The 16,351-nt window shown below is 32.3% G+C and overlaps 1 protein-coding gene across 7 annotated transcripts in view; it reads right to left on the bottom strand.

The window, feature by feature from the left end:
- LOC126738210 (sex-lethal homolog) overlaps positions 1 to 16,351 on the bottom strand; it is a 50,726-nt gene that overhangs the window by 6,494 nt on the left and 27,881 nt on the right. For 6 of the 7 annotated variants that reach the window (XM_050443432.1, XM_050443426.1, XM_050443427.1 and 3 more), the window contains 3 exons: positions 9,258 to 9,571; positions 8,533 to 8,730; positions 2,833 to 2,999 (listed from right to left, as the gene is read on the bottom strand). In XM_050443432.1, coding sequence (XP_050299389.1) covers positions 2,833 to 2,999; positions 8,533 to 8,730; positions 9,258 to 9,511 — 619 coding nt within the window. In that variant the 5' untranslated portion in view covers positions 9,512 to 9,571. The remainder of the gene's footprint in view (positions 1 to 2,832; positions 3,000 to 8,532; positions 8,731 to 9,257; positions 9,572 to 16,351) is intronic. The other variant, XM_050443428.1, reaches the window with a different exon arrangement.

Raw genomic sequence — 16,351 nt, 5'->3', positions numbered from 1 at the left:
TATCAACTCCTTTTTTTTAAATACGGACCTGCATTTTTTATACCTTAAACTTTTGAAAGCAGTTTGTATTCCCTTTAAAATGATGTATCTCAATGAAATATTTCCCAACGTATTAATAATCATCATCAGGAAGTTTTCCTTAGTGCGGATCTGACTTTTTTAATTGCTAAAAACTTAAATACTTTAAATGTTTATTCTTTTCCTCATGATTTTAAATTTAATTAATTAAAAGCTTATTAAACTAGTGATTATTTGTGTTAAACCCGATGAACCCTAATCTAAATATGTTGTTTTAAATTATGATACTTATTGATATTATAAGTTCAATTTATTTGGCTGTGAGAGTAGTTAAAATCATATTAATATTTGTTGGATTGGTAATAACGGTCCTATAAATTGGCCCGCAAGATCGCTTGATATAGCACCCATGGATTTTTCCATATGGAGTTTTATTAAGAACCAGGTTTATCAAACTACGCCTCAAAATATAGAGGTTCTAAGTTTAAAAATAAGAGAAGCGTGAAATAAAATTTCAATTCATTCAACAACATTCAATGAAAAATTGTAATCAATGCACGAAAATGCTTACAAAATAATGATGGTCATTTCGAACATTTAGATTAATAACAATTTATTTAATAACCTTTATTAATTTTAAAGAAAATTTATTCTGGATTTAGTTTTTTCATTATTATATTGATTATTAAAAATAAATTTATTATAAAGTTAGTCAAATCATGTCTGATTATAACGTTCCTGTGCGTAAAAAGAAAAAATCAGTGGTTCCTAACGGTTCATCTCCTAGTTTGGATGTTCCTGGGCCAGATATAGCATTATTTTAGGCCTGATGATGCTCTGATAAAAGCGAAACACGTGTAGCTTTTAGAAATTATATATGTGTTTAATGAGACCCCGACTTGGAGTTTTTACTTTTGTTTTGTTTTTTGTGTTGGTTCTTGGAGAAAGAATGGATGATATGTTTCTATTATACCGATCAAGTCGATATTGATGCGATGCTCCTTTCTGATATGACCTAGGGTCCTGTTGATGAAATTGAAATTGTTTGAAACTATTAAAGTAAGGAATCATATTCCTCCTATTGCCTATTTTTAAATAAAGACATAATAAATCTAATGGCAAGGTTACCTATACAAGGTTATAGAAACTAATAAATATGGAAACCGGTGCTTGGAGAAGAATACTATTCAAAAATCACGCATAAAACAGTGGGATGATATCATACTTGTCCGAATGAAATAAAGAAATTCATTGGAGTATTGCGGATGGGATTACGTCAGTTCACTAATATGCAAATGTATAGGTCATAAAAACTATTGTTTCAAAATTACATCCAGAAAGTTATGTCGCGAAACGGTTTTCAACTATTGATAAAAATGTCACATTCTAGTAACAGATTAAAAGTCTGACAACAGGTTGCAAAAATCTAGGTCTTTAGTTCAACAGTTACAAAGTTCTTTCCAAAAATACATAGTACCTGGAGTGCACCAAGGCACAGATAGAGAAACACTGCTTCCTTTCAAAAGTCGCTTGAAATTCAAGCAAGATATTTCAAAAAAGAGACGTAACTTCAGAATTAAAGTGTTCATGTTTGAAAGGTGGTAATACCTATAAATTCAGTGTTTATTACGAAATAAAGGAAGAATCGGTTCCAATAAGTGTGGTGATGAACCTGATAGGCAATTTGTTAGATTGTGGTAGAACCCTCTGTACTGATATTTAGATCATACTCATATTAAATCGAAAAACCCATCTCCTAGGCATATTAACGTAATGTGCCTAAAGGAAAACGTAACCCAAAAAACGTACAGAGAAGAAGTGAAGGGTGAAAGTATTGCTGAGAAAAAGTAATATAGGAGTTACAGTTGTAAAACGGATATATAAGAGATTATAATACGTACAAGTCATATATAGGCTTTGCGCAGAAACCGAAAATATTATCCGAAATTAGCAACAGAGCTGGTACTGCACTTGTGAGTTGTGTGAAAAAATGTCTATTACAGTATTCAGAATTGCTGTCATCGAAGGCCTTTTTAATATCACGGAGACAAATTTAGATGGACGTGCACCCAAACGTGAGCCATAACAAGTCAAACACAAATTGGAGAAACTGGGAAGATGTCTAAAAGACGTCGAGGCAATGTATGTTACGATCGAATTTATGAAGAAAGTGGGAATAAGAGTTCAATAATAAAATACTCCAAATCCAGCATCACTGTGTCAAACAAAAATAAATATGCATTTACTAGTAAAAAATACTTTAATATTAGAGTACACTTTTCCATTTCATTTCAGTTCTTTGACGATGAAGATCTCTTAACATCCTAATTCGAGGTTCACCGTTGGAATTTTGGAAACCGAAAAAAAAAACAAGGTCGATTAGATTGAGGCAAAGTTTAATCGACCTTTTATTTATTCGAGTTGAGGTTTTAAAAAAAAATTCAAACGGCATTTTAATAAGCATCAAATTAGTCAACTTTGTCCAACCTTGTACATTATACGACACCTTGTACAAAGCAATGGCACAATCTCATGTTACTTAAATGTTTGTCGACCCTCCTCTCTCTTTCTTTTTTGTTACTCTAGCTATTTTTTTCAGACTTATCTTTAAACTTATTTCTTTCTTGCTTAAAAGGTAAATTTTAAAAGTGCTCTAAATGTCATCATCAATAGTGTGGTAACTACAGAGTCGAAAAAAATATAGAAAAACCGTGTCTACTAACTAATAAGGCATTTACATACAGTTAAACAAAAAAAATCTCGATCCTGGAAGAAAAATAACAAACAACTATTATTCCCGCCGTAGCTTCTTACCCCTCGCACCTAAACCGGGTCCTAAAGGATTCCACGCTTCTAAGTATTGCGCTTTTTGTCGGCCGTGATCTTCCGCCACGCGGACACTCAACGGCAACATCGCGTTTTCTAATAATTTACCGTCTAGATTGGCTATAGCTGCCTGCGCCTCTTCGCCTTTTGAAAACCTAACAATGAATTATTAAATTAATGTTATTATGTAGATATAACTAGTGTTGTAAAATGCTCAAGAATTTATTTTTCGAGAACGTTCCTCGAGCATGAACGAGCACGAACGAGAATTTTCAGCACATACGAGCATAAATAAAAAAAATGCAAAGGAAACATTTTAGGAAAATATCTGAAATTAAAAATGTTTATTTATGTTCTATTTATTAAGTTAAACTTTCAAACAACCTATTTAGGAACTCTCCTCCGAACTATCCTCTCCCTCATCGCGCTCGCTTGATTTTAAATCACTCAGAATTAACGTCACGAAAAAAGTCATGAACGTTCGCGAACGTTCTTCGAGAATAAACGGGAACGTTCCATTGCTCACAACACTAGATATAACTTGTTTCAAATTCAATTTTTTTTTATTACCACTTCAATTTAACTTATATATGTCGGAGGCCGATTCGGGGCAGACGAACAGTTCTTAAGTAGCAACGACTATAGTTCTAGTATATATAATATATTCTAGTCTTCTGCTAAACGACAAACTTGCCGGGATCAAATGTTGATCAAGGCTAGTATAATTAATTAATGAATAATTGAAAATTGGTTGTCCCAGGATACAGGTCGTATACCGCGATAACATTACATAAACATGAATGGAAAAGACACCAAGAATCTAAACCTTACAACTTGCCAGCCCGTATCACAGCCCCAACCATCGGCAATTCATTTCTCTTTAAGGAGTGTATTGAAACGAAAATTTGCTACATCGCATACCCCCATATAAGACTTTGGAGAATTGTTACTGTTGATTTTTAACAACAAATGGCATGAACTTGTCAGCGATAAATAAAACCAAAGAAAAAAACTTGCCACGTTCTGTAAACCGAGAGAGAAAGCGCGCGCGCAATTACTTTAGAGGAAAACAAGGACGGATAGATGACGGGCACATTTCTAACTATCCTTGTCGTATGCACACGATTTCTTTGACTTTGCTGTAAATTGACTTGATGCGATGTGTTTTTGTTAACGTTGATTAAAGAATTTTACTTTAAATAAAATTCTGTAGAAGAGAAAAGGACTTGTTTTCATTGTAGTTAACTTTATTATCTAACGCATTAGAATAAGACGTAGACTAATTTAAAACGAGATTAGACCACGTTTTGTTATAGGCTATAATATCTATACATATTTAATAAACGTAATGGTAAAGTAGCGACGTTTTTTTTTTCTTTTTTTTTTTTTTTTAGATTTTTGCTTAACACATCTAGCCACTCGTTCTAATATAGGAACACATTATTATAAATTAATATTATTTTTAACTTAAAACTAAATCGGACACTCATAAATCTGCAAATTAAACTTTTTTCAATAAATGCAGTATAAGTATGAAGCCTGGTACCAGTAGTAAAATTCAAACTTTTCCATGTGTTAAAAATAATTCAGATAATATAATGATCAAATCAGCTATCTATCTAATATCTATTGTTGTACTTATAAATAATTTCTTCGATACTAAAGAAAAAATGAGAAACTTTTTTGAAACTGAATTTCTTAAAAAGGTTTATTTTCATTAATTAAAATATACACTTTAAGCCGCAATTGTGTGGAATCTCTAGAAGCTGAAGTTCTATGTATTAAAGTTAAATGTATTAAATATTGCAATATTCATCATCTTTTTAACTCAATGAATATTATGAATATAATATATTTGCATTATATATATTACACAGTGCTTCCCAAAAGTTATGTCTAAATTCATTTAAAATTAAGCGATGGGTCTTTTGCAAAAACAGATTTTTATTTCAAGTTGCGCTTTTTTGTACGTGAAGTATATTCAGGGTAGCTCAAAAATATATTTCGACCATCAACTTCATTTTTCCAAATTAAAGCACCTTTTTTAATTTCATTTTTGAATTTCGCGTGGAATTTTACGTATGTTTCATGCATCGAAAAAAACACGACTTATATAACAAATAAAAAAAGAATAAAAATTAAATTAAATGTTCAAAATCGATAATATTCAGGGCTTGACAATATCCAAGGCAATCAATAAACTCTTGTTAAACATTTCCAATAATTTCCCGAGTTCTGGCTCTCTTTCAAGTCGTCTAGATTATTTCGGCTATTAACAAATACCTTTGACTTGAGGTATCCCTACAAAAAAAAGTCCATCGTTGTTAGGTCAGGCGACCTAGCGGGCCATTCGATGGGTCCTCTCCTTCCTATTCACCGATTGGGAAAGGTTTCATCCAAAAATATACCCACAGTGCGGAGGGGCACCATTTTGCTGGAAAATTAGTTCTTCGTCAGGGTAGTTAGGTATGGGTCCAGCGGATTTGGAAACAAAGCTAGTAATGCGGAAACTAATTGAAATTGGAGAAAATCGAGATACACTTGTCCCGTTAAAATCTGTTCAAAGAAAAATGGACATATTACTATTCCGTGCACTATTCCACACCACACATTTAGTTTTTAAGGGTACTGGGTATTCATCTCCATCATCCAATGCGAATTTTCTGTTGCCCAATATCGACGTAGAATTCCACGCGAAATTCAAAAACTAAATAAAAAAAGGTGCTTTCATTTGAAAAAATTAAGTTAATGGACGAAATTTATTTTTGAGCAACCCTGAATATACAAACTTCACATAAAAAAAGCAACTTGAAATAAAAATCGACGGGTTTGAGCGTTTGTGCAAAAAACCCATCGCTTAATTTTTAAATGAATTTAAATATACTGCTCGTCAAAAATACGATTATACTTGGTAAAAAAAAATCTGCGTAGAGCCCAAAGCGAGAACGCATTCGGAGGAACGAGGATGCATATACCTAGCCGGACACGGTGTCGACGCGACGCTCGCGTAAGTACATTCGGCGTAAAATATTATTGCCACAAAAACTTAGCTTTGGGTCTAAACTTAAGTATTATACGCTCGTAAATTATTAATAATAATAAAATTATTAGTTTTAATTTATTCTAATAGGTAGATAGTTAATACCTATTATATCATGTTAGAGTATCTATACCCAAAAATTGTTGGGACTATTTTATTCTTAGCTTAATTATTTAAATTAAATAAGAACACTAAGAAGAGTATTTACAAAAATTACCGTGTTTCTTTATCTCAAAAATTATTGGAATATTAAAATTAAATTGACGGCTAAATTTCGTCTTCTGACTCGGCACTACTGTTTTCCAAAAAATCCGAATCACTATCGCTGTAATCTTCTTGCAAATTTATAAGTAGCTCATCCACAACTAGGTCCAGGGCTGGTTCTTGTTGCATAAAATAACGCTCAAAAGTAATCGCATGATCACAGCATTATTTCCATTTCTCTTGGGAATATTCAGAAAAAAATTCGTCACAATACTGATCGACATTTGCAAATTTAAAATCTATATTTTTTTTATCAGCAACATATTGTTTTAAAGCAGCCCATACCAACTCAATTGGATTTAAGTCCGGGTGGTAGGGCGGTAGTCTTAAGACTGAATGACCTGCATCGACCATAAGCTTATCTATTTGATAGGTTTTATACTTAGGTTTATATATTTTTATTAAACTATATAATTCCGCTTTTAACATTTGTTCTGAAAATGAAATATTGCATTGTCTCAACCAGTTCTTCATTACATCTTTCTTAGAGGCCATAGTAGGATATTTTTCCACTCGAACGTTATGATATGGGGCATTATCTATAATTAACACACTATTAGCTGGAATGTTCGGAAGGAGTTTATCTTGAATCCATTTCTTATAATTTGTAAAGTTCATATCATTATAGTAGTCACCCGACTTAGTTCCAGATTTAAATTTTAAATACGCGTTTTTTATAAAACCCATTTCACCGCCTGCATGAACAATAATAATCATTCTTTGCCCTTTTGATACTGGACTATGAAGGCCTTCATTAGTATTGTCTCCCCATGTTTTTTTATGGGTATGCGAAGAATGAGTGTAGGTTTCATCCATATAAATTATGGGGCGTTTTTCTTCTTTATATTGCTTGATGCTTCTAAGAAAATTACTTCTGAGCACTTGTATGTCAGGCTTTTCCATTAAAATTTTTCTGTTATTTTTAGCCGTTTTCCATCGAAATCCCATTTCTCTCATTACTTTTCTTATAGTTTCATAGGACCCTGCATAATTATTTGCTTCATTTAATTTTTTAGTTACTTGTCGCAAGGTAGGCACTCGTTTTTCCGTAACATAAAAGTTTATTATGATTCGACGGAGAAGGCCGCGGTCGAAATCGTCCAAGTTGGATTTTAATGCAGCTCTAATTTTTTTTTTTTGGTTGGGCGTTGTAAATGATGTTGAAGCACCCTCTTCAATATTTTTCATTTCCCTAGAGATGCGTTTGATGGTAGCCAAACTTACTCCTGTTGCTAAAGCAGCACTCTCCTGAACTTTTTTAAAATCTTTTAGAGGCTGATTTTGTGCAGCCTCTTTTTGCATAAAAAAGTACATTAGCTACCACCTCTCTCGTTTGTCCTGTCAAGACTTTTCTGTTTAATTTCGAATGAAATTCCATGTTAACTATTAAAAAACACTTATTCAAAACTATCTTATAAACATCAACAACTTTAACACTTGAAAAACTGAACACACTCTTAACACCTTAGATTAATACTAACCATTTGTTGCGGACTGTACAAATGTTTCGTTCTCAAGAATGCATGAAATAATGAAGGAATATTGTCGAATTTGGCCGCGATTTTGTGCGGATCGGAGGTGGAGCTTGATCCACGTCTCTTCCTATTCTTGAGGAGTTGTAACTTTTGGGACGCACTGTATATACAGCCCTCGTCGTATCTTATAAATAATAGTATATTTCTTTTAATTCTTAAAAACTAGAAAGGGAAAAGGTTCAAATACACCTTGAAGTAATTATTTTGCCATTATATTCAACTATTATATCATGACCACTAGTAAAGGAAAGGGATGAGTTGGAATGTAAGAACACTTTTACACATCTATTGAAAAATTACTCTACCGTTAGACATTGCAGAAAATGTCCCAATTACTGACTTTTTAAGCCTATTTCGTGACTGTCTATGTTTTGAATTAATAATCTAAAAATATGCAGTTAAAAATCGTAAGATTCGGATTCATGATATCTTTTACTTCGATGTTCATGTAATTTTGTTGCGGTAGGCAATGTGTTAACATGGTAATTATTGAATAATTAATGACACTGCCTCGGTCAACAACGAAAGCCGGTAAAAGATAAACGCGTACAACTATTTTGCAACTTTTGAAATGTTTTTGATAAAAGCACCGTGAAAGAGTCACGATAATTAGGTAAAGAAATAATCAGAGAGTCGCGAACCAAATATTTAGTGTTGGATGGTAAATGATTTTTTATAATGAAATATTTTTTAAGTGAACGTTAAGTTTAGTTTTAATGTGAGATGCAAAGCTTAGAATATATGAATCAAATATAACTCCCAAATTACGTTTTTTCTATGACTATTGGCAGATTTGTGCCGTTAGGCAATCCCTTATAAATGTTAAATAATAAAAATGATCTGCTTTACCTAACAAAGGCTACTCCTCTCGGCATTCCGGTGTGTTTATCCTTCAACACTGTCCTTTGAACAATTTCTCCATAATCCTTAAACAAATTTTCTACGTCCTGTTCTGTAACATCTTTCGGAAGATTGGTTATATAAAGGTTGGAGTCTCTCATGTCGGTTCCAGGGGGTCTGGAGTATGATACTTTTAAACGCTTGTTTCTACAACGAAAACAATTATTTAAATCAAATATATTGTTACATAACAAATTTAAATCGTATATTCTTAAGGTAAACTTCTTGAAAAACACTAAATGATCTCATATTTGTGAAAGAAAGGAGGCTAGAGAAAAGAAGTAAACATTCAGAAAACATGAGTAAGACAAAATCTAGACAGATTTCCAGAGAGAAAGAAGTATTCCAAACTCAAGTCAAGCAGATATTTTGTATGCATGTTTAAAATATCCACCTATCATAAAAGCCTCTATTACATATGTAATTGGTCTGCACCAAGAGCTAAAATAATGGGTTTTTAAATGTTGATTGGTGTATTGTTTTGAGGTAATAAGCGTTAAAATATCAGAATTCCCGATTAACTTTTCTAGTTTCATTAGGGTTAAATTCAAGAATGAGTCCAATGTATACACTAGCTTTCTGAAAAATCGCATAAATTGATTTTGTAGAATGGCAAGATGGTAAAGCAGTCTAAATCTACCATGCACTTAAATATAAATAAGTTATAACTTTACCTAAAATTAAACCCATTTAACATATTAATGGCTTTGGCCGCATCCTCCTCCTTATAATATTTAACAAACCCGAATCCATAACTGTAACCAGTCTTGTAGTCGCGCATAATCTTAATACTTTCCACGTTACCCAAGGGCACAAAGATCTGGCCCAAATCTTCCTCGGTGGCAAACTGGGGGATGTAGTTTACAATCAGCTTGGTTTTGTCTAAGCCTCCAGAACAGCTATCCCCTGAACCGTTGTTCTGCTCCATATTTCTGAGGTAGTCCTCTTGAAATCCAATGTGTTCTCTGAATTGCACGCTTGACGCGAACTGCAAATGATATGACATTTAGATTTGGCAAGCGCGGTATATGCAGGTTGCTTTATTTGTTATCACCTGCTCATGGCTACCATTAACTGGTTAATTTTATGAATTTCATAACAGAAATTTTAAAAAATTTAAAGGAAAACTATCCTTATTACTTCCAATGTGCCACGCAACCCTTATGGTAGAAGTTACCACAAATAAAAAACTAGAAGCAATTTTTGCTAAATTTTTAAAGGTATGTAAAAATCAAATATAATTCACATAAAAACTAGAGTTGCAATAATGAATAGTAAAATTATAATATTATACTATGTTTTCTAGTATTATTTTCCTACCTATCCGAGTCACCCTGTATTGTCTTAAATTAAAACAATGCCTTGCTTGGACTTCAAGGCCAGAAGCGTTGTGAGTGACCCTGTCTAAAATTTTCAAAAGATGTCCTATTTTTTCCTATTAGGTAGTAAATATATAAAAATAAATAAAGTAAATAAGTAAATAATTTAATACAGATATTAAAATCACTGATATAAGCAGATATCTATATTATAGAGAGTTAGATATAAATGTTTAGATAATAAAGTGAACCAATGAGTTTTTCTAATTTGTTTGAGACACAGGTGTTTAGGTGGCTGAGAGATAAAAGCCATCATACAACATGTTGTTCCACTTGGAACTTGTGGCTAAATGTGCTCGACACAAAACCATTAAAAAAAAATGTTAAGTCAAAGGCCACAATCTGAACTAACAAAGACTACCTATTTCGGTACTAAAAAAAATAGCTTTACAGAAGAAAATTTGATAATTAACACGATATGGATAGGTAAGGACATAACTGAATCCTTACAGACTTTAAAGAAAGTGATAAAAATAACTGATTTATTATTCTATTGAATCCAATTGAAAATCTATGGAACTAAATTCGATAAAGAGAGTTAATAATGATAATAATAATAAATGACTTAAGTAATCTCTAACATTACCAGTAATTGGATATTTTTTGGGTTTAGTTTTTTTGAGTAAAATCAGCTCTCTTCACACATTGGAAAAAATAAGAAATATAAGGAAAGGGTCTTGAACTTTTTATATAGTACAAAACACTGAATTCCAAAATTCCTCCATAAAATTCTGTTAAAACAGCATCCATATTGCTATTACTAAAAAAGTCCTAATTGATTCAAAATAAAGGATCGTTTAAGCCCTGATAATTACCATTTTTAAAATCAAAATAAAAATCCTCAATAGTAAGAAAATCAGACTCAGCATTTTTTAATTTAAAGCTACATGAATATGATTTTTGATGGACAGAATCACTTGTCAGTCAACAGTGGATCAGATGAAATTTCACAAATAACCAAACGTCATTCGTAAATAATAAATCTAGAAACACATTTCTACTATTGGGAATATCAATACTTTGGTATATGTTGTAGTAACCATAAGTTTGTGCCAAATGTAAAGCAGAGAAATTTGAGGAGTACAACATTTCCACTTCATTTTTAGCATTCGACCAATGTGCCTCCGGTAAATTGAAGTCACCTACTATGAACATTTTGTGTCTGGATGTACAGCACCCATCAACGGATAATTGATATAGGTCTAAGCTCTGAATAATTTTCAGGTTTACTAACTTTGGGCAGGGCATTTTTATTAAAGCACATTTTCATATGTCTAGACAATTAGGTTAAGAAATTCTTGTAAATTCCTCTTCATATCTCAAAAAATCCTAAATCTTTTTTTCTTTTTATCTTCAAAACAGCTACACTTATTTATAAATGTCTAAATCTTCCTCCGACACTGGACAAATTACTCTTCAGGTAGATGATTTTCCTCTAATTATTCCTACATCTTCCCTTAACAGAAACTCACGCACATTTTCATATGTCTAGACAATTAGGTTAAGAAATTCTTGTAAATTCCTCTTCATATCTCAAAAAATCCTAAATCTTTTTTTCTTTTTATCTTCAAAACAGCTACACTTATTTATAAATGTCTAAATCTTCCTCCGACACTGGACAAATTACTCTTCAGGTAGATGATTTTCCTCTAATTATTCCTACATCTTCCCTTAACAGAAACTCACTCATATACACTGGTTGTCAAAAGTAGATTGACAAATTCCATTTTTATCGATATATTTTATCTGAAGCAAAGGAAAAACCGGTTAAGCTTATTAGTGTTCAGGAATGTAAACAACATAGTTTGAAGAAACAAATTCCATAGATTTTTATTGCTTGCACTTTTTCCCAATATTTTTTTTTATCAAATTCCAATAATTTTGTTTGACTGCTAGGTGGCCAAAATTGGATTGACAAACAACATATTTATTCAGTCTCTGAGTTTTATGCGTTGGATTCTGTTGATTGACTTTCCTTACTATTAGTTTTGAAAAATATTCACAATGTCACGTGGTATAACTTTATCGATCGATATTAAGATGCGAATTATCGGAAAGGGGTTAAACAGGTGGATGTTGCTCGAAAATTTTCTCTTTTAGGGCAACAGTAAGTCAAATAATAAAAAATTTTATCTCCGTGGAAGTGTTGTTCCTCTAAAAAAAAACTGGCCGACCAAAGAAGACCACTAGTCGTGTTGACAAATTAATTTTGAAAAAAGCAAAACTTGACCCATTCGCAACTTCAAAAGAAATCAAGCTGCATTTGGAAGAAGAAGGTGTGGGTTCAGTTAGTTGTCGTACCATTAGAAGGATATAGTGATTTAAAAACAAGACGCCCTGCAAAGAAACCACTGCTATGTTTAAAAAACGTATGGGCGCGATTGTGCTTTGCTCGAGAACATAGTCACTGAACAGTCTCCGAATGGAAAAGAGTTATTTTTAGTGATGAATCAAAGTTCAATTTGATTAATTCGGATGGCAAAAGATATGTTAGGCGTCCTGTGAACCAAAGGTATGATCCCAAATATACGGTGTCCACAGTCAAGCATGGAGGTGGTTCCGTGATGGTGTGGGGGTGTTTTTCGGGCTATGGGATGGGTCCACTACACTTGATAGAAGGCACGATGGATCGTTTCATGTATAAAGACATACTGCAGGATGTTATGCGGTACCTTACGCTGATGAAGTTATGCCACTGAACCACTACTTTCAACATGATAACGATCCGAAACACGCATCCAAGGTCGTTAAGCAATGGTTGACCCAAGAAAAAATTAATGTTATCAAATGGCCGTCACAGTCACCGGACCTAAATCCGATCGAGAACATTTGGGATTACATTGATCGTCACATCGGATGTAAAAATTTCAAAAATAAACAAGAGCTTTTTGAAGATGCTGGATATCCATTGACACGTCCTATATTAACAATTTAATTAGGTCAATGCCCAAAAGGTTGGTGGAAGTGAGAAGAAATAGAGGCTATGCAACGCATTATTGAATAAAACCTTTTAAATTTTCTATACTTATTTTTATTTTAGTAAGCTTTCAATTTGTCAATTTAATTTTGGCCACTTGAAAATTGTTTAGTTTTTTAATATTTTTTTTATAAAATTGGGTATTACGAATAAATAGTTTAAATATAATTAAACATTACAAATAGGCTCCTTTGTTTTTTAATCAGGTACTGTCCCACCTAATTTATCATTTCCTAAACCGTGATATAAACAAATTTGAAAAATAAGTAGTTGTCAATCTACTTTTGGCCACCAGTGTATATTAGTAAAAGATTAGACAGACATTAGATAATAAAAGGTTAAAGAGCAAGTTAAAATAACTTTTATTACCTAAGGCAGATTATACCCTATAGAAGATGATTTTATTAATGATAACTTTTGACCCATGTTCTAACATAATTTTCATATTTGTAATACCTTTAGTTTTGTTCTATTATTATTTAATTTACTTCCTCTAACTTCTGTGTGAAAATTTTCATGACAGTTTGTCATGAAAATTTCTGGTATTATCATAATCGGTACATCCCACTGTACTTATTAACATAAGACCCAAAATGTGCATTATCAATTGTAAATTTTCTAAGGTAAAATATTAATATCTTAGTAATGAACTTATGTAATGATCTTAGATTTTTACCTGCAGTTAGCAGTCCTTTGGTGTACCGGGGTTTTCTTTTTTTTTCTTAATTTTAACTAAGGGGAAAGCTATATCGAAAATCAACTCAGTGTGAAATTTTAAATTTATGAAAATTTTTTCTAGAGTACAGTTTTCCTACCCTATCTTTGACCAGAGAATAATTGGTGTTTTGCAGAAAGAAGCCTAACACACACAGCATGGTGGTCAGACAGCCCAGGATTTACCACATTACAAATTGTATTACCATCAAATCAAATCAAATTTTATTCAAGTTTAAATATTCATACAATACATTTGAGTCCTTCATAGACATTGTTCTTTTTTATCAAAAATTTTGTTTAATTGGCACCTAGAGGTTGATACCATATCATATATTCATTCATTTGCCTATTTATTTACCAGGGTCCAATTAAATCCTATTTATCTACCCTATGACATAAGTTTAGAAGAAGTTTCATAATTATTTACAATAAAGTCCTTACACCTTTTATTAAAAATCTTAATCCTACTTATAGTTTTAATTTTATTTGGTATTAAGTTGTAAAATTTTGGTGCTAAATAATTTGCAAATTTATAGTTTTTCTATTTCATGGTATAATTAAGTTTCAATTTCAATTTTCAATTTATTCAAACTTAATACATTTGTTTTTTATACAATTTACTTTAAACTGCACAATGGATTATAAATCTGTGTGTGCAGTAGTTAATACTTACATTTTTAAGAAATACTTAAGTAAATGAACAATCAACAATAATAATAATAATAATAATAATAATAATAATAATAATAATGAGGTTATATAATGTTAATTTATGGAAGGAGACTAAGCTAGTTTAGTGGAAAAAGAAATCTAGTGAGAAGGAATTAACAAGTTAATCTAGCCAAAATTATTAATAGCTACCTCACTATCAATAAGCCATTTTTAAATCTATGTTTAATTTGACGATAGTTTCCTGTTCTTAGTGAAAGAGGCAGGAAATTGTACAGTTTGGGACCAAGAAAATAGATATGTCTCTGTATGGCTGAACTATTTACTAAAGGTATATTAACATTTTGGCGAGATGAATTTCTAGTATTTAATTGATGAGATATTTCCTGTTTTTAACATAAATCTAAGTGCTGCCACTATGTAGAGTTGTTCTAATGTCAATAATTTGCATTCATGAAATAGCAATTCAGATGGTTATCCTCTGTTTTTAAAAGACATTATTTTAATTACATTCTTTTGTGCTACATTTAAAGCTGACATAAAAGTTTTTTGAGCATTTCCCCAGACAATAATACCATAGTTTAGAATTGATTCAATTAAAGATAAATATATAGTTTTAAGAATTTTAATTGGTAGGATGTTACGTAGCTCATAAAACTTAATAATAATAAATCAACTTCCTTCTTTTAGCAGTTACAAATTCTATGTGTGATTTCCAAGTTAAATTTTCATCTATGCACCTAGATACTTAATATTACATTTTCTTTTAACGGTAGATTGACATTTGCAGTGCAAATATTGTATATCGCAGAGATAATCATGTACCTTGAGCTCTTGAACTTTAGGAAGGGTTGCCTGAGTCAATGCAAACATCATAAAATGGGTCTTATCAATATTAAGTGATAACAAACTAAAATCCAACCATCTCTTTATGTATGTTATTGCTAATTCTGCTTTTCTAATAGCTGATTGAGTGAAATTGGCAAAAAACTTATACTACTCAAGTAAAATAAACCAATCAAGAAATAAGTCTAGAGAGTCTTGGAAAATTGTTAATGACTTACGAGGCGAACGTGGGAACCCTTCTGTTTCTAATAGCACGGTGTCGGCCGAAACACTCAATCATTTTTTCCAGGATGTTGCTTTGGGTCTATCAATATTATTGCCTCAGTCTGTTAGAGATCCGCGCTCATACTTACACAACATTAAGGTGCCTGAAACATTTTTCTTTAGACCAACAGATTCTAGTGAAATAATGGAAGCTCCATCCTCAATGAAAAATAAGAACTCCTCTGGATGGGATGGGCTGTCACTAAAGGTCCTAACAGCGCTACCGCTACCAACTCTTGATTCTTTAGCTGAGGTGTTAAATGTTTCACTTTCAAGTGGGTCCTTTCCACATTTACTCAAGGATGCCTTGATTATACCATTATTTAAGGGTGGAAACTATGATGACCCATCAAATTTCAGACCCATAGCTCTGCTTCCCACGCTTGGCAAGCTTGTAGAAAGATTGGTAAAAACTAGGATGATGGAATTTCTGAAACGGCATAATGTTCTTAACCATCAGCAATTTGAATTCCGGACGAAACTGGGTACATCTGATGCTATTTTCAATTTTTTGGAGAGTCTGTACATGGGGTTGAACGCGGGGGAGAGTGCGGCGGCGGTGTTCTGTGACTTATCTAAGGCGTTTGACTGTGTAAGTTACAGAATACTGCTACAGAAGCTAGAAACCTATGGATTCAGAGGAGTTGCTCTCGACTGGTTTCATTCCTACCTATCTGGAAGAACACAAAGGGTATTCTTTGACAATGATATGTCATCCCATCTGGATATGGACGCTGGTGTACCCCAGGGTTCTGTTCTTGGACCAATATTGTTCCTGCTATATGTCAATGATATCTCTCAAATTCCAATTAGGGGCAAATTTACTATCTTTGCGGATGATACAACATTACTTTGGCATGACACTGACACCAAGAGATTAAGGAATATTGTTGATGAAGATTTAATTCTTGTAAAG

Source organism: Anthonomus grandis, chromosome 7 (assembly GCF_022605725.1).
Source record: "Anthonomus grandis grandis chromosome 7, icAntGran1.3, whole genome shotgun sequence".
NCBI classification, from domain to species: Eukaryota; Metazoa; Arthropoda; class Insecta; order Coleoptera; family Curculionidae; genus Anthonomus; species Anthonomus grandis.
The sequence above is the reverse complement of the archived record's forward strand: the minus strand, read 5'-3'. Positions and strand labels throughout refer to the sequence as shown.